This window comes from Salmo salar, chromosome ssa25 (genome assembly GCF_905237065.1).
Source record: "Salmo salar chromosome ssa25, Ssal_v3.1, whole genome shotgun sequence".
In the NCBI taxonomy this organism is placed as follows: Eukaryota; Metazoa; Chordata; class Actinopteri; order Salmoniformes; family Salmonidae; genus Salmo; species Salmo salar.
In genome coordinates, this window is record NC_059466.1 from 42,298,096 (window position 1) to 42,325,006 (window position 26,911).

General features: G+C 39.9%; 3 protein-coding genes across 8 annotated transcripts in view; all 3 read left to right on the forward strand.

Annotated features, from left to right (window-relative positions):
- LOC106586831 (diacylglycerol kinase eta) overlaps window positions 1-5,514 on the forward strand; it is a 161,362-nt gene extending 155,848 nt beyond the window's left edge. For all 5 annotated transcript variants that reach the window (XM_014174535.2, XM_014174540.2, XM_014174541.2 and 2 more), the window contains one exon: window positions 543-5,514. In XM_014174535.2, the coding sequence (XP_014030010.1) occupies window positions 543-629 (87 nt within the window). In that variant the 3' untranslated portion in view covers window positions 630-5,514. The remainder of the gene's footprint in view (window positions 1-542) is intronic.
- Window positions 5,515-12,549: 7,035 nt separating this feature from the next.
- Window positions 12,550-16,597, forward strand: LOC106586807 (protein mono-ADP-ribosyltransferase PARP15-like). The gene is made up of 5 exons (XM_014174475.2): window positions 12,550-13,080; window positions 13,984-14,276; window positions 14,423-14,568; window positions 14,688-14,862; window positions 15,010-16,597. Exons 2-5 carry the CDS (start codon window positions 14,114-14,116, stop codon window positions 15,297-15,299), a joined length of 774 nt encoding a protein of 257 aa, XP_014029950.1. The 5' UTR covers window positions 12,550-13,080; window positions 13,984-14,113; the 3' UTR covers window positions 15,300-16,597.
- A 764-nt stretch (window positions 16,598-17,361) lies between these two features.
- LOC106586830 (protein mono-ADP-ribosyltransferase PARP14) lies at window positions 17,362-21,948 on the forward strand. Of its 2 annotated transcripts, none has more exons than XM_014174534.2 (7): window positions 17,362-17,538; window positions 18,322-18,603; window positions 18,972-19,100; window positions 19,228-19,392; window positions 20,803-20,948; window positions 21,069-21,243; window positions 21,391-21,948. In XM_014174534.2, exons 2-7 carry the CDS (start codon window positions 18,333-18,335, stop codon window positions 21,678-21,680), a joined length of 1,176 nt encoding a protein of 391 aa, XP_014030009.1. In that variant the 5' UTR covers window positions 17,362-17,538; window positions 18,322-18,332; the 3' UTR covers window positions 21,681-21,948. The 2 variants fall into 2 exon arrangements, with proteins under 2 accessions (XP_014030009.1, XP_045563648.1); XM_045707692.1 differs by lacking the exon at window positions 17,362-17,538 and adding an exon at window positions 17,704-17,960.
- Window positions 21,949-26,911: the final 4,963 nt, after the last annotated feature.

The window sequence follows — 26,911 nt, forward strand, 5'->3', positions numbered from 1 at the left end:
GCAACAAAATAGGAAAAACGCCAAGGAGGATGAATACTTTTGCAAGGCACTGTATGGGGTTAAATCCATGTAAAAAAATGTACATAACAAATGTTTCCTGATCTTTCTTATATATCTCAGATATGGGAGAGACACTTCAGAACAAATTTCCTTTTGGTATTTTTTGGGGACTATCTGTTGTTCCAAGCATTTGTATGAGTTATTAGCAGTAAGACCCCAATACATTTTTAAGACCCCAAAACATAAATATTTGTTGGATTCTTCAACGTGTCTTAAAATCATAAATGAAATACCTAATGATCCTTGGTATGACCCCCCTACCCGCTTAAACAGGGCGTAAGAGAGCAAAATAAGTTTTGCATTACAGGGTGAGCAAGACGTAAAACAAAATAGTACCAAAAAAAAGACAATACAATGTAAAAACCATAAAACAGATATAGCATAGTGATTTAAAAAGGAAGCTATAAAATAAAATGATTTCCATTAGATAAATAAACTATTAGGAGAATCAAAGTTCTTAAGATGTCATCTGCTCTCCACAGGATCTGGGGATATCGAAAGTGGGTCATATGAAGAGAATTCTCCAGGGAACTAAGGACCTGGCCAAGACCGCCATGGTTGACCTCTAACCCAGAAGTAGTTGGTGCCAGAGTGGAAGTGCCCTTCCACCACAGAGGAAGAGTTTGGGAGCTCCGCAGGGAGAGCTGAACGCCTGACATCTTGGGGTGGATGGATGGATTTGATCCTTTGATGGATTTAAGAAAGCTGTTGGTGAGAAATTGTCGAACGGGAATGTTTTAGTGAGGCTGTGTTTGGTGCCAAAATAGAAGACGGCAATCTACAGTTGTTGACAGTTCAAAGAAGGAAGCCATGGTTTTTCACCAAAAAATGCACATTTCTCTAATCATATTTTCATTCATGGCACAATCGGGTATGCAACTAATCCTCATTATAAGAGTTGGTTTGGTCATCTGGCCTCGTCGAGAAGGCCCAATCCAAGTAGCAACAAGGTGACTTCCATGAGTGTGCCCTAACAGTGTGCTGTGAGTGTGTACAGTTCAGCACAGTCACTATAATACCGTGCAGCTTTGTGATTGGTTTACTGACTCTTAGGCTGGCAGTAGAAGGCTACAGACGCAACGCTACAGTCTGCAATATCCTGCTTTTGCTGTTTACACCAGAGGAGATAGGCGTCGTCCCAAATAGCACCCTCTTCCCTATGCAGGGCACTACTTTTAAGTGGTGCACTATGTAGGGAATATGGTGTGATTACAGACGTGCCCTGGGAGAAGGAGATGCAATGTCACAACTTAAAGCTAGTGAAGGGAGGTCTCTGAAAACAGTGAGACATATGTTGCATGCTATGCTAGCTTGATTTGGGATATCAATTTTGAATTGCAAGATTAGTGTCTTGGGTCTTTTGTGTAAAAAATGACTTTAGTATTATTATGCCATTTGTTACTACTGAAAGCATTATTTTGGTATGAATCAACCTTTTTTGTTAATTATTTTTATTTATGTTTTTGTTTTTGCATGATTATTATGTGTCAAGGACCTGTGTCATGTGCCATATTTTATTCATTTTATTGTAAAAATGTGCTTCATTGGTAAGAGAACATCAAAATTTAAGACAAGTTATGAGATTAACTATTAGGAGTTATACTTTGTTTTCTGTTGATATGAAAATCAGTACCAAAGTCAATGTCCACTACACTTCCAGACATAAATGTTAACTTTGAAAGTAGTGAAAATAACATCATCATGTTTGGGATGAATATCAGTTACATATAGAGTGTTATAAATTGGATTCTAGAATTCTGGGAACTTTCAATAAATTCCCTGGTTTCCCAGAAATCTTGGTTGGAGGATCCGCATTTCCTGCTTCTTATCTTCTGAGTCTGGAAATCCTCCAACCGGGATTTCGGGAAAACCATGGAATTTATTTACATTTCCCGGAATTTTGCAACCCTAGTTGTAATCCAACAATTTCATATTTCTATGGAATGCTTGACAGGGACTTTTCCATGTTGCTATTTGCAAAGTTACATCCTCATATCACTAGATACAATTCATCGCAATCTCTAGCATTTAAACACTCAATATTTCACAGAGTAACACTATGGTAGTGGGAATAGGAGTTAAATGTTGATTTAAGTATAAGATTGAGCAGCTCATCTGCAACAGGAGAAAGTGCAGATTTAGTTGCTCAGTGTGACATGTAATGGTAATAGACACTTTTGTTAGGTTGGTGGCATTACAGGGTATACCTATATATGCGATGCTAAGTATGCATATACAATATATGCACTGAATATATACAATCTAAAGCAGTGTATGCATACACTGTTAGTAGCTTTTGTAGTCAAATGCCTTTGTAGATTACTGACATGACATACAGTGTCAACAGCTAACACGTTTTGATGACCATGTCTATTGATTTGCGCCATGAACACCAATTGTGGATTATTGATTTTGTTAAATAGGATAATCTGTCCTGTTTTTGATTAATGCTGTTGTATTCTAACGGAGGTGCAATATTATATTGGTTTTGGTAGTCTTTCTGACGTGATGTTTCGCTGTGGGGAAAACCCAAAGGGTTAACTGACCGACTTTTAAACGAAATAGCATTTATTACTAATTTCCTTTTCATTCAAAATTCTTCCAACAGCTCACTGGTTTTTAGTCTTGTTCCTCTGTGCTTCCAGGATGATTCTCAAAGCAGGTTGCAGCAAATAATAGACCGTGTTACTGACTATGTGAGACTGTTGAACGGGCAGACCTGACTGTTGTTCTGTGCTTTATGTATCTAAGAACCCTTGTATGTTCATTTACATCAGCTAAATACTTAGCATCAACTGTATGTTTATCATTGATCAGCCAAGTTATATTATCAATGATCCTATATCATCAAGCCTTCTTTTTTATAATTTTTTACCTCAGCAAAACTGGTCATATCAGAATTGTGGCTTGCTTAATTTCATAGGCCTCCTGAACCATAATATCTATTAACAAATGGAAATAGGAAGTTATACCATGTTTGCATGATAATTACATTTTGGCATATTTGGGATTAAGAAAGAAATTAATCCATACTAGTTAGTTACCAATTGTGTTCACTTATTTGGAGTAAGCACCAGAAAGTAGCATGTATCTTTTACTCCATAATTTTTAAGTATATAAAGGACTGTAAAATAAAGCATTACCACCCACCTCTCTTTTGGTGGCCTATCAAGAGAATTCACATTATCAAGAAGAATATAATTGTTGCTTATGCTCACAATCAAGTATAATTTAAAAAAAAAAACATGAAACCCAAAACACGAGGCCTTTTAATCCCCTAAAACATTAACCAATTTTGGTGAAAGAAGTTAGAATTTAGAATTATGCCAGGAGCATCTAAATCATACCTTAGTAAATAGTCTAGACAAAATAAATGGGTTTTATTGCCAGTATGATTGTTATGAAGAAACAAAACATAGCCCCAAACTAGCTAGGTTCCTAACCTAAGATATGAATGAAACATTCTGAACATTCAATCTTTTTTGAAATTCTAAGTATCCAAGCTACAGTTCTTCATCATCATTTATGTGTCTTGTTGTCTTTAGAGCCCCGTTTCCACTGGCACTTAACATTAGGGCCCAGTTAGGTCCAAATTCGAGCTGGCTCAAATGGAATTCTTAAATTCGAGCTGGGTCGAGGGAAACCCGGGCCTGAGCAGCCAAGTTTCACAACTGGTTAGAATTTGGGCTGGTGACGCCGTTACTATGCAAACACCAAGCTTATCAACGTTAGCTAGCTAGTCTGGGCTTGTTACTGTTAGCTAGCACATGGACAAGCAGTATTGCAGTAGTCAGACATGACACAAATTACCACCATAGCTGGATCCTTCATTCAATGTTGCACTACACAATACATTTTTATGAGAACAGTCAGCCCTCGAATGCTAGCTACCTAACGTTAGCTAGCAAATCAGAGTTGAACAAACTAGCTAGCTAATGTGAGCTAGCAGGAATTTAAGCTGGCTAGGTCATATTGACAATTAGCTAGATACATAATATCAAACCTATCATCTGGTTTGCTTGGTTAGCTAGCTAGCTAATAGCCAATGCCATGGCAAGCAAAGTAGGAATTAAGCCTGTTAGCTAGCCAGCTAATCTCAGCAAGCTAAATACATGGCTCTGAGTCTAGCTGGCACTGTCAGGAGTATGGGGTAACGTTAGTTACAACATGGTGAGGGTGAATTAAATTCTTTAAAATCTTGCTAGCTAGCTAGCTAGCAACATTAGCGAAGCCAGCTGCAGTCACATATTGGCTACCTAGCATGACATAATTTCATATTTCTTGGCCAGCCCAACCTGGGTTGACTTTATTTGCCAATGGAAACAATGCTTAAGTGGCTTAGGTATGGGCTGGTTTCACAGACATAGACAGATGAATTTTAAGTTCTAGCTGTTGTTCTCAGTGGTTTAACCTTGGAATACATAGTTCTGTATTTATATTAAAACCACATTTTCAGTAGTCTGAATTCAAGTGCAATCTAGGTAATTTATGTCTGCACAGCTGCAGGAAGTAGGAGTGCTGAGGGTGCTGCAGCACCATGTGAAATATCCAAAGTAAATATTAAAAAATATATATATATAGATATATGTATATTTTTTTTTCACAAAAGTAGTGCACTAGGCCCTTAGTACTCGTATTAGTGGACCGATCTAGCCGTCTGTAACACGGCCCAACATTGTTTTTCAGCATCGCCGCAGCACCCCCACCCCCAAACCACTTCCTGCGGCTATGTACTGTGTGTCTGTGTTTCAAGCTCTGTGTGATTTAATCTGAGCTGAGGTTCCTCACGGCAGGTCACACTCACGGCTTCAGTTCCCAGGCTGTATGTGTGTGTTGTCTATCTCTGTGTGTCTGTCTGAAGGGTGTCTGTCTGTCTCTGTGTGTCTGTCTGTCTGTCTGAAGGGTGTCTGCCTGGTTCTGTATGAGTGTGCTGTCTGTCTCTGTGTGTCTGTCTGAATGGGTGTCTGTCTGCCTCTGTATGAGTGTGTTGGACCCCAGAGAGAGAGAGCTTAAGTTCTCCAATTTAGGTAGAAGTTTCCCATGGGCACAGATCTTAGCTCAGCTTACCTCCCCCACTCCTAACCATAACCATTAGGAGGGGAAAACGTGAAACTGATCTTAGATCAGCAGCCATGGGCAACGTCATCCATCGCCACGTTTTCCAATGGTATGTATATATAATGCTGCGAACTGCCTGGTTTTCATAAACCAACCAAACCCTATGTGAGGAATCTTAAGATGGGGTAACCCGATAGTCTTTAACATGGTTAATAACATGGTGGAAGAGAAGTGAGATTCATTTGTTTACATTGTTTACAGTGGCACAGTTTTACTTGCTAAGGATAAAAATATATAAACTCAGCAAAAAAAAAGAAACGTCCTCTCACTGTCAACTGCGTTTATTTTCAGCAAACATAACATATGTAAATGTTTGTATGAACATAACAAAATTCCACAACTGAGACATAAACTGAACAAGTTCCACAGATATGTGACTAACAGAAATGGAATAATGTGTCCCTGAACAAAGGGGGGGAGGGAGGGGGTCAAAAGTAACAGTCAGTATCTGGTGTGGCCACCAGCTGCATTAAGTACTGCAGTGCATCTCCTCCTCATGGACTGCAACAGATTTGCCTCCAACAAGGCACCTGCAAGTTCCGGACATTTCTGGGGAGAATGGCCCTAGCCCTCACCCTCCGATCAAACAGGTCCCAGACGTGCTCAATGGCATTGAGATCCGAGCTCTTCGCTGGCCATGGCAGAACACCGACATTCCTGTCTTGCAGGAAATCACACACAGAATGAGCAGTATGGCTGGTGGCATTGTCATGCTGGAGGTTCATGTCAGGATGAGCCTGCAGGAAGGTTACCACATGAGGGAGGAGGATGTCTTCCCTGTAACGCGCAGCATTGAGATTGCCTGCAATGACAACAAGCTCAGTCCGATGATGCTGTGACACACCGCCCCGGACCTTGACGGACCCTCCACCTCCAAATCGATCCCGCTCCAGAGTACAGGGTTCGGTGTAATGCTCATTCCTTCGATGATAAACTCAAATCCGACTATCACTTCTGGTGAGACAAAACAGCGACTTGTCAGTGAAGAGCACTCTTTGCCAGTCCTGTCTGGTCCAGTGATGGTGGGTTTGTGCCCATAGGCGACGTTGTTGCCGGTGATGTCTGGTGAGGACCTGCCTTACAACAGGCCTACAAGCCCTCAGTCCAGCCTCTCTCAGCCTATTGCGGACAGTCTGGGCACTGATGGAGGGATTGTGCGTTTCTGGTGTAACTCGGGCAGTTGTTGTTGCCATCCTGTACCTGTCCCGCAGGTTTGATGTTTGGATGTACCGATCATGTGCAGGTGTTTTTACACGTGGTCTGCCACTGCAAGGACGATCAGCTGTCCGTCCTGTCTCCCTGTAGCGCTGTCTTATGCGTCTCACAGTACGGACATTGCAATTTATTGACCTGGCCACATCTGCACTACTCTTGCCTCCTTGCAGCATGCCTAAGGCACATTCACGCAGATGAGCAGGGACCCTGGGCATCTTTCTTTTTGTGTTTTTCAGAGTCAGTAGAAAGGCCTCTTTAGTGTTCTAAGTTTACATAACTGTGACCTTAATTGCCTACCGTCTGTAAGCTGTTAGTGTCTTAACGACCATTCCACAGCTGCATGTTCATTAATTGTTTATGGTTCATTGAACAAGCATGGGAAACAGTGTTTAAACCCTTTACAATGAAGATCTGTGAAGTTATTTGGATTTTTACGAATTATCTTTGAACGACAGGGTCCTGAAAAAGGGATATTTCTTTTTTTGCTGAGTTTATGTAAACAAAACGTGCATATTTATTGCCTAAGGTTAAACAACATGATGATGTAACTGTGTTTTCTTCTTTGGAATATAATGTTACAGTTTATCACTTGTGTTACTATCTGGATGCTTTTGGTAAAGTAGTTGGTCATTTTTATGACAACCAAACAGTGGAGTCTGGTCGGAGGAGCTATAGGAGGACCGGGTCATTGTAGTGTCTGGAATGGAATAAAAGGAACATAATAAAACGTGGTTTACATATGTTTGATGTGTTTAATTCCATTCCAGCCATTACAATGTGCCCGTCCTCCTATAGATCCTCCCACCAGCCTCTACTGCCACCAAGTGACTATTTTTTGTGCTTTTTTTATGGTTACAATGCATGGTTAACTATTTATTACAATATGGAAGTCGCTAAGATGTGTATTTTTGTATTCAGATTAAATAAATGGTTCAGATTTGTTGTACATTGTTAGGTGCCTTAAAAACAAGGCTATCTTCCTTCTTCAATAAAAACGAGTGCATACACAACGTGTCATGACATTCCTTCTTCAATAAAAATGAATGCGTACACAATATGTCATGATATTTATTTTTCTATAAAAACATTTACATTTTAGTCATTAAGCAGACGCTCTTATCCAGAGCGACTTACAGTAGTGAATGCATACATTTCATACATATTATATATTTTTTTCAGTGCTGGCCCCCCGTGGGAATCGAACCCACAACCCTGGCGTTGCAAACACTATGCTTTACCAACTGAGCTACAGGATGGATGAACTGCATTACCTTCAGATATTGTTTGTTGGTGGTATTGTTTGTTGGTGATATTGTTTGAACTCATTGTAATGTACGAAAGCAATGTAGAGAGGATAACCCATAGGCAGTACATGTTCTGCGGAAACATGTTCTTGTTTTTACTAATTAATTACTATCTGTTCCTGTATTGTAGTCCTGCATACAATACTGTGTAGTCAGACCTATACACAGATTTACAGTAGGCCCGTATGTTAAAAACAAAATCAGGGTGTGTTCAGTGGGAAGCAAGGATTTTTTTTTGTCATGGGGCAGAGATAAAATGTTGCTGTTTTAGAGCTAATATCCTGCTATTCTACACATTTTGACATGATGTGTCAATATAAGATCCCATGTGATCATGTTTTTGGAACACTTCACATGTGACAACATGGCACCTCCCTACAAGGTCTTACTGTAAGCAAGCCTGGTCCCAGGTCTGTTTGCCATTGCCATGTTTGCCATGACAATGACCATAGTAGTTGGCAAGACAACACAAACAGATCACAAACACACACACACACACACACACATGCAAGCACGTACACACACACGCACGCATGCACTCGCGCAATCAAGCACGCACGCACGCGCACACACACACACATACGCATTCTTGCAAATGTACACTAATTCCCACAGAACCGATTGAATTTTCTGTTTTCAAGTCTGAAAATATTTCCTACATACCATGTCATGTGACTGACCTTACCAACTGTAGCTGGCTCCTCAATCTCCTTATCTTCTGTCCTTATAAAATGGGATCCCACCTATCTAACCATATCTGTCATGTCTATTGGAATGAAGACCTCATGGGCCGGAAACCCCCATTCTGTCCAAGCTCCTAAGTCTCTCAGCGATGGGCCCCACGTCCTGAGCCTAGTAGCTGCAGAGGTGTATGTGAACTTCACCAGGACCAACTCTGCTCTCACCACTGATGACGGTGTAGTGATGCTTAGTGTTCTCAACCATCTGGGGCTACCCCTCACCATAGTGGCTAGCAGGGACGGCTACCTTCTGACCATAGTGGCTAGCAGGGATGGCTACCTTCTCACCATAGTGGCTAGCAGGGATGGCTACCTTCTGACCATAGTGGCTAGCAGGGATGGCTACCTTCTCACCTCGCTGCTCTGGAAAACCACCAGGATGCCAAGTAAATGTGTGTGTGTGTGTGTGTGTGTGTGTGTGTGTGTGTGTGTGTGTGTGTGTGTGTGTGTGTGTGTGTGTGTGTGTGTGTGTGTGTGTGTGTGTGTGTGTGTGTGTGTGTGTGTGTGTGGCACCTACTGTCCGTGGAGCCTTTTCATTACACTAGCACAGCTGTTGAGTTATAATATGAGGGCTCCATCTAGTGCCTCATTTTAACAACTACACACAGTGACAGTGTAGAGACCAATGGTGTGTATAAACCTTAGATGACTGACAGGGGGGTGCTGTATGGAAGCTACCTTACAGCCATCTTGACACTCCTCCTCCATTGTAACAAATATTTTGGAAGCTATGGAAATGCACTTATAAATGTCTACATTCCTTTTTTTATTCTCTTACAGAAACCTTAACACAGACTTTCAAATCAAAGCAAATCAAAGTTTATTTGTCACGTGCGCTGAATACAACAGTGAAATGCTTACTTACAGGCTCTAACCAATAGTGCAAAAAATGTATTAGGTGAACAATAGGTAAGTAAATAAATAAAACAACAGTAAAAAGACAGGCTATATACAGTAGCGTGGCTATAAAGTAGCGAGGCTACATACAGACACCGGTTAGTCAGGCTGATTGAGGTAGTATGTACATGTAGATATGGTTAAAGTGACTATGCATATATGATGGGCAGAGAGTAGCAGTAGCATAAAAGAGGGGTTGGCGGGTGGTGGGTGGGACACAATGCAGATAGCCCGGTTAGCCAATGTGCGGGAGCAGTGGTTGGTCGGCCCAATTGAGGTAGTATGTACATGAATGTATAGTTAACCTCTCTGGGCCAGTGGGACGCTTGCGTCCCACCCTAATCAACAGCCAGTGGAATCGCGTCACGCTAAATGCAAAACCTCATAAATGCTATAACTTCAATTTCTCAAACATATGACTATTTTACACCGTTTTATAGATAGATACACCTCTCCTGAATCGAACCACGTTGTCCGATTTCAAAAAGGCTTTACAGCAAAAGCAAAACATTAGATTAGGGACTATGCATATATGATAAACAGAGAGTAGCAGCAGCGTAAATAAAGGGGTTGGGGGGGCACACAATGCAAAGAGTCTGGGTAGCCATTTGATTACCTGTTCAGGAGTCTTATGGTTTGGGGGTAAAAACGTTTGAGAAGCCTTTTTGTCCTAGACTTGGCACTCCGGTACCGCTTGCCATGCGGTAGTAGAGAGAACAGTCTATGACTGGGGTGGCTGGGGTCTTTGACAATTTTTAGGGCCTTCCTCCGACACGGCCTGGTGTAGAGGTCCTGGATGGCAGGCAGCTTAGCCCCAGTGATGTACTGGGCCGTACGCACTACCCTCTGTAGTGCCTTGCGGTCAAAGGCCGAGCAATTACCGTACCAGGCAGTGATGCAACCAGTCAGGATGCTCTCGATGTTGCAGCTTTATATTGTATTATGTGAACAAAACATTCAAAAAATATATAAACCATTCAAAAGTTTTGGGTCACTTGGAAATGTCCTTGTTTTAGAAAGAAAAGCACATTTTTGTCCATTAAAATAACATCACATTGATCAGAAATACAGTGTGGACATGGTTAACCTCTCTGGGAAATATGGGACGCTAGCGTCCCACCCGCGGGACACACTATTCAACAGCCAGTGAAATAGCAGGGCGCCAAATTCAAAACAAAAATCTCAAAATTCAAATTTCTCAAACATACAACTATTTTACACCATTTTAAAGATGAACTTCTCTTTAATCCAACCACATTGTCCGATTTCAAAAAGGCTTTATGGCGAAAGCATAGCTTCAGATTATGTTAGGACAGCGCCGAGGCAAGAAAAACCACACAGCCATTTTCCAAGCAAGGAAAGGCGTCACAAAAACCAGAAATACAGCTTCTGTATTATAGTTACACTTCTCCTTAATGCAACCGCTGTGTCAGATTTCAAAAAAACTTTACAGCGAAAGCACACTTTGCAATACTCTGAGTACAGCGCTCAGAGACGAAACCAAACCCGCCATTCTGTGGAGTCAACAAAACTCAGAAATAACATAATAAATATTCACTTACCTTTGATTATCTTCATCGGAATGTACTCCCAGGAATCCCAGTTCCCCAATAAATGTTAATTTGTTTCGATAAAGTCCATATATATGTCCAAATACCTCCTTTTTGTTCGCTTTCGTTAGAGTACTCCAAATGCACTGTGCTCGCGCAGTTAAGTTCTGACGAAAAGTCAAAAAAGTTATATTACATTTCGTAGAAACATGTCAAACAATGTATAGGATCAATCTTTAGGATGTTTTTATCATAAATCTTCCATAATATTCCAACCGGACGATTCCTTTGTCTTCAAAAAAGAAAAGGAACACAGCTAACTCTCACAGGAGTGCGCGCCACTGAGCTCATGTAATTTTCTCAGTCATCTACTTCCAGGAGCTCTTATTCTCTCCCCATTCACAGTAGAAGCATGAAACAACGTTCTAAAGACTGTTGACATCTAGTGGAAGCCTTAGGAAGTGAAAAATTAACCCTAAGTCACTGTATACTGGATAGGGAATCACTTGAAAAACTACAAACCTCAGATTTCCACACTTCCTGGTTGGATTTTTCTCAGGTTTTTGCCTGTCATATGAGTTCTGTTATATTCACAGACATCATTCAAACAGTGTTAGAAACTTCAGAGTGTTTTCTATTCAAATCTACTAATAATATGCATGTCATAGCTTCTGGGCCCGAGTAGCAGGCAGTTTAATTTGGGCATATTCATCTGAATTTCCTAATACTGCCCCCGTCACTAAAAAGTTAATGTTGTAAATGACTACTGTAGCTGTAAATGGCAGATTTTTTATAGAATATCTACAGCCCATTATCAGCAACCATCACTCCTGTGTTCCAATGGGACGTTGTGTTAGCTAATCCAAGTTTATCATTTTAACAAACACGCCCCCATAAAGAAAATTAGAAAAACAGGTTCAGCCCTGGTTCGACTCTGATCATGCAGAGTTAATCCACCTCAAGAACTGCGTTTGGCGAAAGGCTCTGCACACGCATATTTAGGGTGACTGGATTTCATTCAGGCAAATGAGAAATAAGTGCACTGGCTATCCGGAAGCCAAAGTTAGTTACTTTAAGGAGCAGTTCTCTCTCTCTGTGGGTCTAACCCCAAGAAGTTCTGGAAAACGATTAAAGACCTGGAGAATAAACCCTCCTCCTCACAGCTGCCCATGTCCCATAATGTTGATGATGTGGTTGTTACTGACAAGAAGCACATGGCTGAGCTCTTTAGTCACTACTTCATTAAGTCAGGATTCCTATTTGACTCAGCCATGCCTCCTTGCCCGTTCAACATTTCCTCATCTCCCACCCCTTCTAATGTGACTTGCCCCGATGCTCCTCCCTCTTTTCACCTGCCCTGCAACAAAGTTTCTCCCTGCAGGCAGTCACTGAGTACGAGATACTAAAAGAGCTCCTTAAACTTGACTCCCCAAAAACATCTGGGTTAGATGATTTAGACCCTTTCTTCTTTAAGTGTTCAAAATAAATATATAATGAGCACTCAACCCGCTGCACTTTGGTCCACTTACTACGACGACTGTTACAACAATAAGTAAGCTGTTTTGATTATGTTGATCTTGTTTCTGGACATTCTCTACATTTGTATGAGAGGTTGTTGCTTAACCCGGTTTACAATTTTAACTTCCAAGAAGAAGAGGTTAAATACATTTAATTAATATCCATAGACATATACACTTAAAGAGTTGGACTTTTACACACATCAAAGTAAAAATACATAGTTACTACAGTAATTACCTCAACTTCTGCAATGAAGATGTTGAGTTCTACTAGTATGTGGAAATCTAGCATACTCCACCAACAAATTCAAGGTAGTAAAGTTTTCTCAAGGTGGCCATTTCAGCAGTATGTTGTGAGTATAATTTTTTTATTTAACCTTTATGCACCTAACAGGTTGGAAAATGCACCCCAAAAAAGAAAGTGTCTGAACTAGACCAATATGTTTTTCTGAAACTTAAACATGTCCTTTTGCTGATAGAATACTACAAAATTAAAAATATATACTCCCCCCTTCCTGAGCCAGGAAGAACATCTATTACTAAAGTGAAAGTGAATCATTTGTCAACCTCTGAAAGTTTCTGCCTGCCACGTTTGAAAGCTGTGTCGACTGTTAGAATCAACACCATCAAAGTTTGCAGTTTATTCCACATCCTGTACTGAGACATGGCTAATCGTGAAGTAAGTTATTTTCCTTCTTCTGTGTCCTCGTGGGAAGCTATTTTCCTCTTCTGCGTCCTAGTAGTAAGCTATTTTCCTCTTCTGCGTCCTAGTTGTAAGTTATTTTCCTTCTTCTGCGTCCTAGTTGTAAGCTATTTTCCTCTTCTGCGTCCTAGTAGTAAGCTATTTTCCTCTTCTGTGTCCTCGTGGGAAGCTATTTTCCTCTTCTGCGTCCTAGCAGTAAGTTATTTTCCTTCTTCTGCGTCCTAGTTGTAAGCTATTTTCCCTCTTCTGTGTCTTCATAGTAAGCTATTTTCCTCTTCTGCGTCCTAGTAGTAAGTTATTTTCCTCTTCAGCGTCTGTAACTAAAAGGAAGTCAAAGGGCTAGTTCACCCAAATCACTATATTACTTAATCTGTAAGTAGTTTAGAGACAGCAATCCATGCTTTGGTTTTGTGTACATGGTCACAGTCTCTTTGTATCATTTGTGAGCCAAAACTAATGAAAGTCAATATCCTCAATATGAGTAGTTGATGCTCTTCATGTCCAAATCATTTTAAAGTACCATTGTAATACTACAACATACTAGTAACATTGCTTGAGCAACAGTAGACAAAACATTTTAGACACTTGATGATAATTTGGACATAATATTGGAGATATTGACCTGCTTTGTTTTTGGGACACAAATCCTAAAAAGAGAATTTGGCTAGGTACACAAAACCAAAGCATGGATTGTTTTCTTACATTGTCCATAAACTGCTTACAAGGTAATCACCTTGTAATTTGGACTTAAACCTGTGTGTTGTACATGGCCCAGAGCTTTGGCGGGGACAGGTACTCAAAGTAACAGAAGGTCAATTACTATCAGACTATAAATAATATTTCACAGCTGAAACATATCCTTTTTTATTGTTATTTTAGGTCTCTGGAATGGATATTATAATAACAAATAAGATGAAACTCATTGACTGGCTTCGAGTAGATCCAACGTACATTCTTCAACATCTGCATTGTAAAGGCATTATCAAAGAAAGGGAGAGATCAAAGCCTTATGAGTGTCCCAGAGCCGGAGAATAAAGTCATCAAACTGCTTGATAAGATCATTGGCAAAAAGGAAAAAATATGTCTCCAGTTCCTTGATACTCTCAAAGAACTTGATGTGAATGAAGTCTACCCGGAACTTCAGCAGTGGATAACCACCTTAGACTTACCAGGTACTATGATCTTACATATTACTTCAATCTGTACTCAGAGCTTTACATGGAAAGTGGAAATGGGCATGACGTAAAGTCATATTTAAAAGCCTCCTGTAATGAAGTCTTTATTGGCCCTATGACTGATCTTCTATTGTTATCTCCAGCTCAACAGGATAACTTCCCTCAGCATTGGGATACCAAGCCAGCCACCACTTCTGTCCGCCTCCACCTTATCCATCCAGGAAGCTCAGAGTATAATGAAGTCCAAGGCCTGTTTCGGAATACTTGTCCAGACAAGGAAATTGAAAAAGTACCTATTTTCCAAAAGTGACTTCCTAAGTACTGTGCAGCTGTATGTAAATCAAGGTATTGGAGGTTATTGAATGTCTTGCCAATGAATGTAATATTAGTTTTGTCTCCTTCCCTTAGATTGAAAGGGTCCAGAACCCAAACTTGTGGAAAAGCTTCCAGATCAAGAAACAAGACATCAATGACAGGAATGATGGCATTCTCAATGAGAGACGTCTTTTCCATGCAACCAGTCACACAACCATAGCTCACATCAACGACCACGGGTTCAATCGGAGCTACGCTGGAAAAAATGGTAAGATATGCCAATGGATAAACTCCAAACCAGAAAAGTCTTGCCCCAAGTAGAACTTTATCTCACTTTTCAATAATCCTTATATTTAACTTGTGTTTCTCTCTTCTATGTTAATAGTGTCATAACTGTGTCATAATCTTTCTGCAGATGCACTGTATGGAAATGGCACCTACTTTGCAGTCAATGCCAGCTACTCTGCTGATGATGAATTCTCCAAGCCGGATGGTGAAGGGAGGAAGTTGATGTACTTGTGTCGTGTTCTGACTGGACACTTCACAAAGGGAGAACCAGGGATGATAGAACCTCCATTTAAAGACGGTTCAGTGATTCGGCGCTACGATAGTACGACAAACGACCCATCTAATCCAACAGAGTTCGTAGTCTTCCACGACTGTCAGGCATATCCAGAGTACTTGATCACTTTCTTAAGGGTCTAGAGCAACTGTTATCACTCAAAACCACTCTTGGAAATCCATTGTTAAAATCTAGTTTTGAGACCAGCAAAAATAACCAAAAGAAGTTCCCATTTTCCTTGAATGTCTTGCTTACATTGCTAAATCATTAAGCTTCAACTTTTCCTACACACGCACATTAGTACATTAATCTTATAATCACTCGGTTATACATTTTCAGGGTGAAATCATTTAGTCAAAACTTTAATCATATCATTTCCATTACAGTTGTGTTTTGTGTGAATGTGTAGAATACGTAAATGTAACCCAAACACAGTTCCATTGTGATAATTGCATTGTTACTGTATCTGTGTTTCATATCATAAACACGTCTCACCCTGCAAGAGAAATAATTTCAGGAAGATGAAGCCACCATTTGAATTAAACCTGTTAGACCACCAAAACATCATTGATGGTTAAGGGCTTGTAAGTAAGCATTTCACTGTAAGGTCCACACTTGTTGTATTTGGCACATGTGACAAATACAATTTAATTTGATTTTGATTTGATTTGTATTACACATAGATCTACTGAACATTATTCATAATAACGTAAGAAAGTAAGAAAGAAGAAAGAAAGCAGGAGACATTTGCTTGGTGAATACTTGTGTATTCTCCATGTAATGGTACACTGTAGGGTCATATTGTACCTGCAAATGCTTACTGTCAATGTCAGCTTACAAAGGCTCCAGGTTTGGTCCCTCCAGGTACTCCCATCCATGCATACCTTGGAGATGAAGTGAATAGATGTTTAATAGCTGTGTTGAACGACTACAGAACCACAATGGCTCACACATCAACAGCTCCTCCATTTACAAAGTCAAATATATTACAGCTAGGCAGCTGCTATTGATCCTGACCATTAGTTGTTTTATCTGTACTGGCAAACCCTGCATTTTTTTGAATAGTTGATTTTCGCTGTAGTAAGGTGAATTAAATAGACACACTGATATCAGTCCGTTAAAATACAACTTGAGCTCTTGTTGTGGTGTGTATGGTTTTAAACCACTAGAGGTCCATAGAGTCAAAGGTCTGCTTTGTATTTCATAAACAAAACAAAACAGGTTAGAAATTCATGAGATCTTGTTGTTAAAAGCGTTTTTTAATTGTGATCGAAACGAAGACTTATAGTGTGGACACATCCTTTCAATGACCAATGATGACCCTTTGAATAATGACCCTGTATTCAGAAAATGTACTGTGTGAAATAACTGTCCTGGTGCTCAGAGTCTCAAAAACATGAGATCCATTGTCAATAAAATTGAAATACATTTTAAAATAAAACAATGGACACAGAGGAATTAGTGTAAAGTAGGTACTACCTTTGTGTAATTACCTAGTAATTCTCTAGTTTAAAGCCTGTATATGTGATATATGTAAGGGATGAATGCAGACGCTCTGTACATTATCTGGAAATGATGGACGATGTGGTAGGGACGACACGCTGCCTAGTATAAAGTCTATGTGTGTGTTATTATTGTGTGACTCATCCTCTATCAAACATCACCTCCACTGATATAACAGGAGTCAGCTTTTATGACCAAATGCTGTCTCGTCTTTCAGCTTCAAGTCTGCCCCTGCGTGTTCCTCTGAATTGAAGGGGGAATTCGGTTCTTATGTGTCAATATTGAATGTCAAGAGGCTGCAGTGTAATACTGTAGATTAGATCTGTAAGGAATTTAACAACGATTTGTCAGGTGAATTGATTTGCCAGGGTTTACTCTGCTAGATGGTATTTTGCTATTTTCTCATTCCTGACTGGGAAGGAAAGAAGGAGTCAAATCCAGAATAGTGTGATTGAGATTGCATGTGAGTTCACAGGAATGGGGGGGGTCCACCACACCATGAGTACAGGAGCCTGTGAACATGGACACAAAATTGCCCTTTCTGTGTCAATTCATGTTATTACAATGCCTACAGATAGTTCTGCACATCCTACTGTACTCATCTGTTGAACACCAACATGGTGAAACGTACTAATGAATCTTAGTTTCCCTTCACAGGTGTCACATGTCTTACTCATAACAAAACGTGCATTTCGATAGGCTTCACCCGTACAGGCCCGCACGTGTGATTGGATATACTTACATAAAGGAAGTACATTTCTCGCATTTCTGCCAGTAAGCGCTCGTTTGCATCAGCCACATAGCTTGTCAGTACGGAAAGTTGTAACGTCTCCACATTCACGTTAACTACCAGATCCTGCTCTGTTAAACACCTTGTTGGTAAGTTTACCTTCCTGTTCTGCAGTCTTTAAACTTTGTGTTGTGTGAGAAATGGCTGCTCCCGCTCTTTTGAACATCAGATGTTGCTCGTCTAGTTTACAGGACTCTAAACTTCTCTCATTCCACCTCTCTCACCAAAACGGAAGTGCTTGTACTTTCTCATTCTTCCACAGATGCAGCTTATCAACAAAAGTCTATTCCTTTTGTCTTCCATAGATGTTGTACAGTTTGTAATGGCATGAATTGTTCCTTAAAGGAAATATTCACTCATTTTGAATCATATGATGCAACTCGTCATACTGGCTGTATGTCTTCCTGTTTGAACGGCAATCGCTCAGATACACATGAAAACATGAAATCATCCGGGGAATCGATAGAACATCGCTCAGAGATGTACAAAAACGATATAAATTTCAACATGGGTGATTATTTACTTTAAGTGTATTAAAACAGTAATGATATCAAATATACATCAAATATACTCTATGTCTTCAATAGTGAAAGTAAAAACAACTTTAGAGCAGACTACATTACAATGAGCCCAATGGTTACATCAGACAACCCTTTCAATGTTAATTATGATTATCGATAGTTTGTACTCAGGTAATATATTCTGTACAGTATTAGGATCACTTCTATAGAACCGTTGATTTCTGTTTTATTGTCACTCATCTTTGATAGCTTTTTCACATAAGATAATGATATGTTTATATAGTTAGTTGAGTAGTTTACAGTATGCATCATAACTTTTGAGCCATTCCTTACTGTATCCATCTCTTTTAGACATTTAGACCATGGAATTTCTGAATTCAAAGAAGACGGAACTGGTCCAGTGCTTATCAACAGACCCTGAGTATATCATTGGAAAGTGTGAAGATATTATTTCATCATTTAAACAAGGAAAAGATGTTTCCAACCAAGCCACTGCTGCAGAGAAGATTGATCTTCTTTTGGATGAAATCATGAAAAAGGGGGAGGGTTCATGTGAGGAGTTCATTGAGATTCTGAAGAAAGAGAAGGAACATTATCCAGGCCTTCAAAAACATTTAAAAAAGAACACACAAGGTACAGTAGCAGTATTACATTAACATTTGTAGTGATTAAAGGCATTTAAGCACTTCACAGCGGTTATTAGAAAACATACATTTAAAATGTTTGTCATGTAGCAGACACTTATCCAGAGTGACTTGCGGGAGCAATTAGTATTCAGTGAATTGCTCAAGGGCACATCGGCAGATTTTTTATCTAGTAGGCTCTGGGTTTGGAAGCAGAAACCTTTCGGTTATTGGGCCCATGTCAGTGTATGTGTGTTAGTATACAGAATATAATATGTAATGGTCAGGTTTGTCGGCCAGTGTTTTTATTACAAACTGCAAGGTCATGCCATACAAAAGGTCATCATCTAACAAGGCAATAACACATTTGTTTTGAAGTGTCGTCCAGCCCAACGATTTATGCGGATCGCAACAGCACTGTTGATTCCCGAATAGTTAGCAGGAACAAAATTAAAAAGGACTTGATCATGAAAAAAACCATCCAAGCAGGAGGAGTGAATCCATCTGGTGAGTGCTACTATGAATAAGCTAACATGGTCATTCTAATAAAGTTGTGTTTCTTACTAACAGATAGCACCATAAGAAGAGCATAAGACAATTGTATAGTTACTTGGACACAAAATGTATCTTTCAGAAGGAAACCTCAGCCAACCACCCCCACATGCAGATCTGATTGCAATCAATAACAGTCATATATCTAATGAAGTGGTAACAGAATGTGACGTCGATGGCAACCTCGATATGTCTTGGACACAGGCCCCACCTCCAGCGCCAGTCCGACAAGCCTCACAGTGTCCAGGTAAACTATTTAGGCTGGTTTTATCTTCACAGCTGTTAGAGAGCAGGGGCCTCATTTATAACTGTTGCGTACATTTTACACTAAATATCTGCATGCACCATTTCTGAAAAGAAAACAAATATTGAGATTTATAAACTTGGCACATGCCATACATACACATATTTCCCGTTACCAATCAGAGCTGTCGTAAACTGTGTGTGGGAACAAGCATTATAACTTTGCCTGAAAAAGGTCCATCACTCACACAAAACAACCTGTGAACACATTATTAAGTCAAGTAAAGAAACAATAATCCTAATGAAACTAGATCAAATTACGTCATGAATGTATCTCGATATTGCAGTGACAAAGAGCTTAGTCTCACCCGTAAACCAATTTGTTCCCATTATATGTATTTTAAAAGGTGAACTTATTTGCTATCATTTACTTTTACATGGCTAAAATTTTGACAGTGCTTCTCTGCTATTGGCTATAAGTCCTTCATGAACAAAAAATAACATCTATTACAAAAGTAAAAGTGAAAGTTAATTACTAGTCAGCCTCTGCCATTTTCTGCTTGCCACATTTAAAAGTTTACCAGTTGAATGTTAGAATCAACACTCTCAAAGTTTAAAGTTTATTCCACATCCTGTACTGAGATGTGGCTAATCGTGTAGTAAACTATTTTCCTCTTCTGTGTCCTAGTAATAAGTTATTTTCCTCTTCTGCGACTTTAACTAAGAGGAAGTCAAAGAGAGAATTCACCCAAATCACAAAATTACACCTTGGTTTCCTTACTCTGTAAGCAGTTTAAAGACAGCAATCCATTCGTTGGTTTTGTGTGCCTGGCCAAAGTCTCTTTTTATCATTTGTGGGTCAAAACCAATGCAAATCAACATCCTCAATATGAGCATTTTACGCGCTTAATGTCCTAGTCATCTTGTTTATTGAACCTTTATTTAACTAGACAAGTCAGATAAGAACAAATTCTTATTTACATTGACAGCCTAGGAACAGTGGGTTAACTGCCTTGTTCAGTGGCAGAACAACAGATCTTTACCTTGTCAGCTCAGGGATTTGATGTAGCAACCTTTTGGTTACTGACCCAATGCTCTAACCACTAGGCTACCTGCCATCCCAGCAGGTAGACTAGTAAGCGGCAGGTAGCCTAGTAACATTGCTTGGCCGACAGTAAACAAACAATTTTAGACACTTGCTGATGATTTGGACACAAAATGCTAAAATATTATAATATTGGGGATATTAACCACCTTAGACTTACCAGGTACTATGATCTTACATATTACTTCAATCTGTACTCAGAGCTTTACATGGAAAGTGGAAATGGGCATGACGTAAAGTCATATTTAAAAGCCTCCTGTAATGAAGTCTTTATTGGCCCTATGACTGATCTTCTATTGTTATCTCCAGCTCAACAGGATAACTTCCCTCAGCATTGGGATACCAAGCCAGCCACCACTTCTGTCCGCCTCCACCTTATCCATCCAGGAAGCTCAGAGTATAATGAAGTCCAAGGCCTGTTTCGGAATACTTGTCCAGACAAGGAAATTGAAAAAGTACCTATTTTCCAAAAGTGACTTCCTAAGTACTGTGCAGCTGTATGTAAATCAAGGTATTGGAGGTTATTGAATGTCTTGCCAATTACTGTAATATGTGTTTTTTTCTCCTTCCCTTAGATTGAAAGGGTCCAGAACCCAAACTTGTGGAAAAGCTTCCAGAACAAGAAACAAGAAATCAAGGTAAAAAATGATGGCGTGATCAATGAGAGACGTCTTTTCCATGCAACCAGTCACACAACCATAGAACACATCAACAATGATGGGTTCAATCGGAGCTATGCTGGAGAAAATGGTAAGATATGCCAAAGAAATAACTTGAAAAAAGGAAAGTCTTGCCACAAGTTAAACTGTATATAACGTTTCAAGAATCCTTATATTTAACTTGTGTTTCTCTCTTCCATGTTAATAGTGTCATAACTGTGTCATAATCTTTCTGCAGATGCACTGTATGGAAATGGGACCTACTTTGCAGTCAATGCCAGCTACTCTGCTGATGATGAATTCTCCAAGCCGGATGGCGAAGGGAGGAAGTTGATGTACTTGTGTCGTGTTCTGACTGGACACTTCACAAAGGGAGAACTAGGGATGAAAGAACCTCCATTTAAAGACGGTTCAGTGATTCGGCGCTACGATAGTACGACAAACGACCCATCTAATCCAACAGAGTTCGTAGTCTTCCGCGACTGTCAGGCGTATCCAGAGTACTTGATCACTTTCTTAAGGGCTTAGAGCAACATGGTAGCTTTTGGGAACTTCAAGTCAGTAAATGTCAGTCACCAGACTCACCACCCATTGCGACGTAGGAGAGATATTTGTTTTTTTAAGTAACAGTTGTGATGGGGTTTAGTCCTGCTCAACTAACCTATCTTTGTTTGCCAGTGTTTTTTCTACGACACATTTGTCATTCCATTAAACATCCTAGATTTGAAGGGAAAAGAAATGTGTAAAACCATCATTGTTATGACTCATATTTCCATTAAATATGAGAAAAGCATAACTAAATTGTGTTTTGTGTGATTGTGTAGAGTAAATGTAACCCAAACACAGATTCCATTGTGATAGTTGCATTGTTACTGTATCTGTTTCAAACCCTGCAAGACAAACAATTCCAGGAAGAGGAATCCATCATTTGAATTAAACCTATTAGACCACCACAACATCATTCATTCCCTCAGGGAGCTACATACTGTAGCCTGATCTAATCCCACTGTATCACACATACAGTGGGGGGAAAAAGGATTTGATCCCCTGCTGATTTTGTACGTTTGCCCACTTACAAAGAAATGATCAGTCTATAATTTTAATAGTAGGTTTATTTGAACAGTAAGAGACAGAATAACAACAAAAAAATCCAGAAAAACGCCTGCCAAAAATGTTATAAAATGATTTGCATTTTAATGAGGGAAATAAGTATTTGACCCCTCTGCAAAACATGACTTAGTACTTGGTGGCAAAACCCTTGTTGACAAACACAAAGTTAAGACGTTTTTTGTAGTTGGGCACCAGGTTTGCACACATCTCAGGAGGGATTTTGTCCCACTCGTCTTTGCAGATCTTCTCCAAGTGATTAATGTGCTTCTTCTTGAGCCACTCCTTTGTTGCCTTGGTCGTGTATTTTGGGTCATTGTCATGCTGGAATACCCATCCACCACCCATTTTCAATGCCCTGGCTGAGGGAAGGAGGTTCTCACCCAAGATTTGACGGTACATGGCCCCGTCCATCGTCCCTTTGATGCAGTGAAATTGTCCTGTCCTCTTAGCAGAAAAACACCCCCAAAGCATAATGTTTCCACCTCCATGTTTGACGGTGGAGATGGTGTTCTTGGGGTCATACGCAGCATTCCTTCTCCTCCAAACACAGCGAGTTGAGTTGATGTCAAAGAGCTCCATTTTGGTCTCATCTGACCACAACACTTTCACCAGTTGTCCTCTGAGTCATTCAGATGTTCATTGGCAAACTTCAGATGGGCATGTATATGTATTCTTGAGCAGGGGGACCTTGCGGGCGCTGCAGAATTTCAGTCCTTCACGGCGTAGTGTGTTACCAATTGTTTTCTTGGGGACTATGGTCCCAGCTGCCTTGAGATCATTGACAAGATCCTCCCGTGTAGTTATGGGCTGATTCCTCACCGTTCTCATGATCATTGCAACTCCACGAGGTGAGATCTTGCATGGAGCCCCAGGCCGAGGGAGATGGACAGTTCTTTTGTGTTTCTTACATTTGCGAATAATCGCACCAAATGTTGTCACCTTCTCACCAAGCTGCTTGGCGATGGTCTTGCAGCCCATTCCAGCCTTGTGTAGGTCTACAATCTTGTCCCTGACATCCTTGGAGAGCTCTTTGGTCTTGGCCATGGTGGAGAGTTTGTAATCTGATTGATTGATTGCTTCTGTGGACAGGTGTCTTTTTTACAGGTAGCAAGCTGCTTTTAGGAGCACTCCCTTTAAGAGTGTGCTCCTAATCTCAGCGCGTTACCTGTATAAAAGACACCTGGGAGCCAGAAATTGTTCTAATTGAGAGGGGGTCAAATACTTATTTCCCTCATTAAAATGCAAATCAATTTATAACATTTCTGACATGCGTTTTTCTGGATATTTTTTTTGTTATTCTGTCTCTCACTGTTCAAATAAACCTAACATTAAAATTATAGACTGATCCTTTCTTTGTCAGTGGGCAAACGTACAAAATCAGCAGGGGATCAAATACTTTTTTCCCCCACTGTAGCTCTACTGCACATTATTCATGAAAACAGAAAAAAGAAAGAGTTACTGTTATTTTATTGTATCTCTTTAATTATTTGTTATTTTTCTATGTTCTTATTTTTTACTTCAGTTTAATTTAGTAAATACTTTCATAACACTTATTCTTCTTAAATCTGCATTGTTGGTTAAGGGCTTGTAAGTAAGCATTTCACTGTAAGGTCTACACCTGTTGTATTCGGTGGATGTGACAAATAAAATGTGATTTGATTTGTATTGCATCTATATCGACTGCACATTATTTATGAAACCAGAAGTAAATAAGAAAGAAAGAAATAAAGCAGGAGACTTTTGCTTTGTGTATATACATGTATTCTTCATATAATGGTACACTGTAGGGTCAGATTAATATAGATGCTTACTGCCAATGTCAGCTTACAAAGGCTCCAGGTTTGGTCCCGCCAGGTACTCCCATCCATGCATACCTTGGAGATGAAGTGAATAGATGTTTAACAGCTGTGTTGAAGACTACAGAACCACAATGGCTCACACATCAACAGCTCCTCAAATATATTACAGCTAGGCAGCTGCTATTGATCCTGACCATTAGTTGTTTTATCTGTACTGGCAAACCCTGCATTTTTTTGAATAGTTGATTTTCGCTGTAGTAAGGTGAATTAAATAGACACACTGATATCAGTCCGTTAAAATACAACTTGAGCTCTTGTTGTGGTGTGTATGGTTTTAAACCACTAGAGGTCCATAGAGTCAAAGGTCTGCTTTGTATTTCATAAACAAAACAAAAAAGGTTAGAAATTCATGAGATCTTGTTGTTAAAAGCGTTTTTTAATTGTGATCGAAACGAAGACTTATAGTGTGGACACATCCTTTCAATGACCAATGATGACCCTTTGAATAATGACCCTGTATTCAGAAAATGTACTGTGTGAAATAACTGTCCTGGTGCTCAGTCTCTAAAACATGAGATCCATTGTCAACACTGCACATAGTCATTATTCAATAGTAACTCCAAGGGAGTAAGTAAGATTAGTTAGTTACCTATCGCTTTTACTTAATAGCAGTCAATATTAATCGTCACCTTATTTCAGTCTCATCTGAAAGTTGTAAATTCTTGGTTATCTTCACGAACTCTGGCTAACAAGTTGAATCAGCAATACAAACTTTGGTTTAATTATTTATTTACTAAATACCTAACTAATCACACAGAATTACATATACACAGAATGGATCATACATTGATTACTAATTATGTCCTACAAGAAAACGTCCCTGGGGGACGGAACCTGTATGACGGCTGGTTACACAAAGAGAGGGGGTTGGGCTTGAATGAAAGCGTGGGAGGACTGAAGAACAAGGTGAGAAGCTATGCTATCGTAAATACAGAATCTTATGCATTCTAAATAACCTCCCAATAGGTTGGTTGTAGATGGAAGGCCGTGTTGCCCAACAGAGAGAGATCTTCCTGTCCTCGGAAGAATGTCTCTGGTGGTAAACTGGATACGTTGTAATATCGTCATTGTGTGTTAGACTGGATCCGTCATCCGTCCTTTCCTAGGCCACATTTACTGCGGCCGCTGCTAACTCAACGGCTAGGAGGTATCACTTCTGTAGTGAATAAGATTTCAAAGTTCATACCATTTGCAACCAAAGCTCATGCTGAGATTGGCTTAGTTCTGTAGTTGACATGTTAGTCCTTTTAATGTGGGACCGTCGTCCTCGGAACAGCTTGTCCGTTTGTCCTCGGAACAGCTTATTATCTGAATCCTTCTGACATCGGACCATCGCCCTAATGTACCCGGAACAGAAAGTTATATTTTTCTAAAGGGCTTATGTAGTGGAGGGAGAGAAGGGTGTGTTTCATAGTTTATAACCAATGTCTCTTCACAGGGGCGGGCCACTGATGGAGCAGAGCTTTAACCTTATGAAAACCCAATTCTCTCATTTGGAAGCTAAAATTACATTTCATCTTTTCACAAATAGTTTCATATTTAAACATTTAAATTGCACAACAATTCCATGTGAATCTGATAACTATAATGTGTAGACTTTCCAGGATACAGTTTATGTCATCCTATCATTAATAAGAATGTCTCAGATGACAACCGAACTGACATCATATTCATTAAGTACCAACGCATATTTTCAACTGGTTGGATTACCGAAATATGGTTCCACCTTTTGATGTTCCCAGACTCTATATGTTTAACAAAGGTTATTCAAGAGTCCTTCTGTAGAGTCAAGAGAGAGAGGAAAGGGAGAAAGGTATTTATGGGGGGGTCATAAACCTACCCCCAGGCCAACGTCATGACAGGATGAATGCAGACGCTCTGTACATTATCTGGAAGTAATGGACGACGTGGTAGGGACAACACACTGCCTAGTTTAAAGCCTATGTGTGTGTTATTATTGTGTGACTCATCCTCTATCAAACATCACCTCCACTGATATAACAGGAGTCAGCTCTTATGACCAAATTCTGTCTTGTCTTTCAGCTTCAAGTCTGCCCCTGAGTGTTCATCTGAAATCAACGGGGAATTCAGTTCTTCCGTGTCAGTATTGTCAAGAGGCTGCAGTGTAATACAGTCGATTAGATCTCTAAGGAAGTTAACAGCCATTTTACAGGTGAATGGTCTTACCAGGGTTTACTCCGCAATATGGTCTTTTGCTATTTTCTCATTCCTGATTGGGAAGGAAAGGAGTCAAATCCAGGATAGTGTGACAGTAGAGTAGACCCACAGGCAGTACAGTACACCAGGCCTACAGGCAGTACATCCTGTCTGCCGTTGTCCTGCTGTTCACCAAGGGACACATTAGCCTTGCTTGATTGGCATGTCTGGAATGTTTTACCCTGAACTCTGAGAGAAGTAAACAGTGAGAGCACATAGCAACAGAATCTAACAATCAGAACCTAGCAAACAGTAGGGCATGGAAGCAAGCCTGTGTTGCGCCATCGGGCTTAACCCACTTGAAGGGAAATATAACGTGGCTCATATTGCGAGGATTGCTACACTATTATTGAACTGATTAATCATACGATTATGATTGTGACCTTAGTAAAAGTATGTATTTTACTATTAATATGGGATGCGTTGCATCCTAGGCTCTACAGATCAAACATAGTAGCTAAGCTCAGGTAAAACCTAAGATAAAGTTAAGCATTCCCTTGAATTTGACTTAGAAAACATTATTTTCCCAATGCTGGCCTCCAGACTGCTAAACCATACCCCTTGCGTGAATAT

Excerpts from the sequence above, each read along its gene's own strand:
- LOC106586807 (XM_014174475.2), top strand. The coding sequence starts at position 14,114 with ATGAGTGTCCCAGAGCCGGAGAATAAAGTCATCAAACTGCTTGATAAG. Across the intron at positions 14,277-14,422 it reads AACCACCTTAGACTTACCAG|CTCAACAGGATAACTTCCCT; the intron begins GTACTATGATCT and ends TGTTATCTCCAG. Across the intron at positions 14,863-15,009 it reads GAGCTACGCTGGAAAAAATG|ATGCACTGTATGGAAATGGC; the intron begins GTAAGATATGCC and ends ATCTTTCTGCAG.
- LOC106586830 (XM_014174534.2), top strand. The coding sequence starts at position 18,333 with ATGGAATTTCTGAATTCAAAGAAGACGGAACTGGTCCAGTGCTTATCA. Across the intron at positions 18,604-18,971 it reads TTTAAAAAAGAACACACAAG|TGTCGTCCAGCCCAACGATT; the intron begins GTACAGTAGCAG and ends TTTGTTTTGAAG. Across the intron at positions 21,244-21,390 it reads GAGCTATGCTGGAGAAAATG|ATGCACTGTATGGAAATGGG; the intron begins GTAAGATATGCC and ends ATCTTTCTGCAG.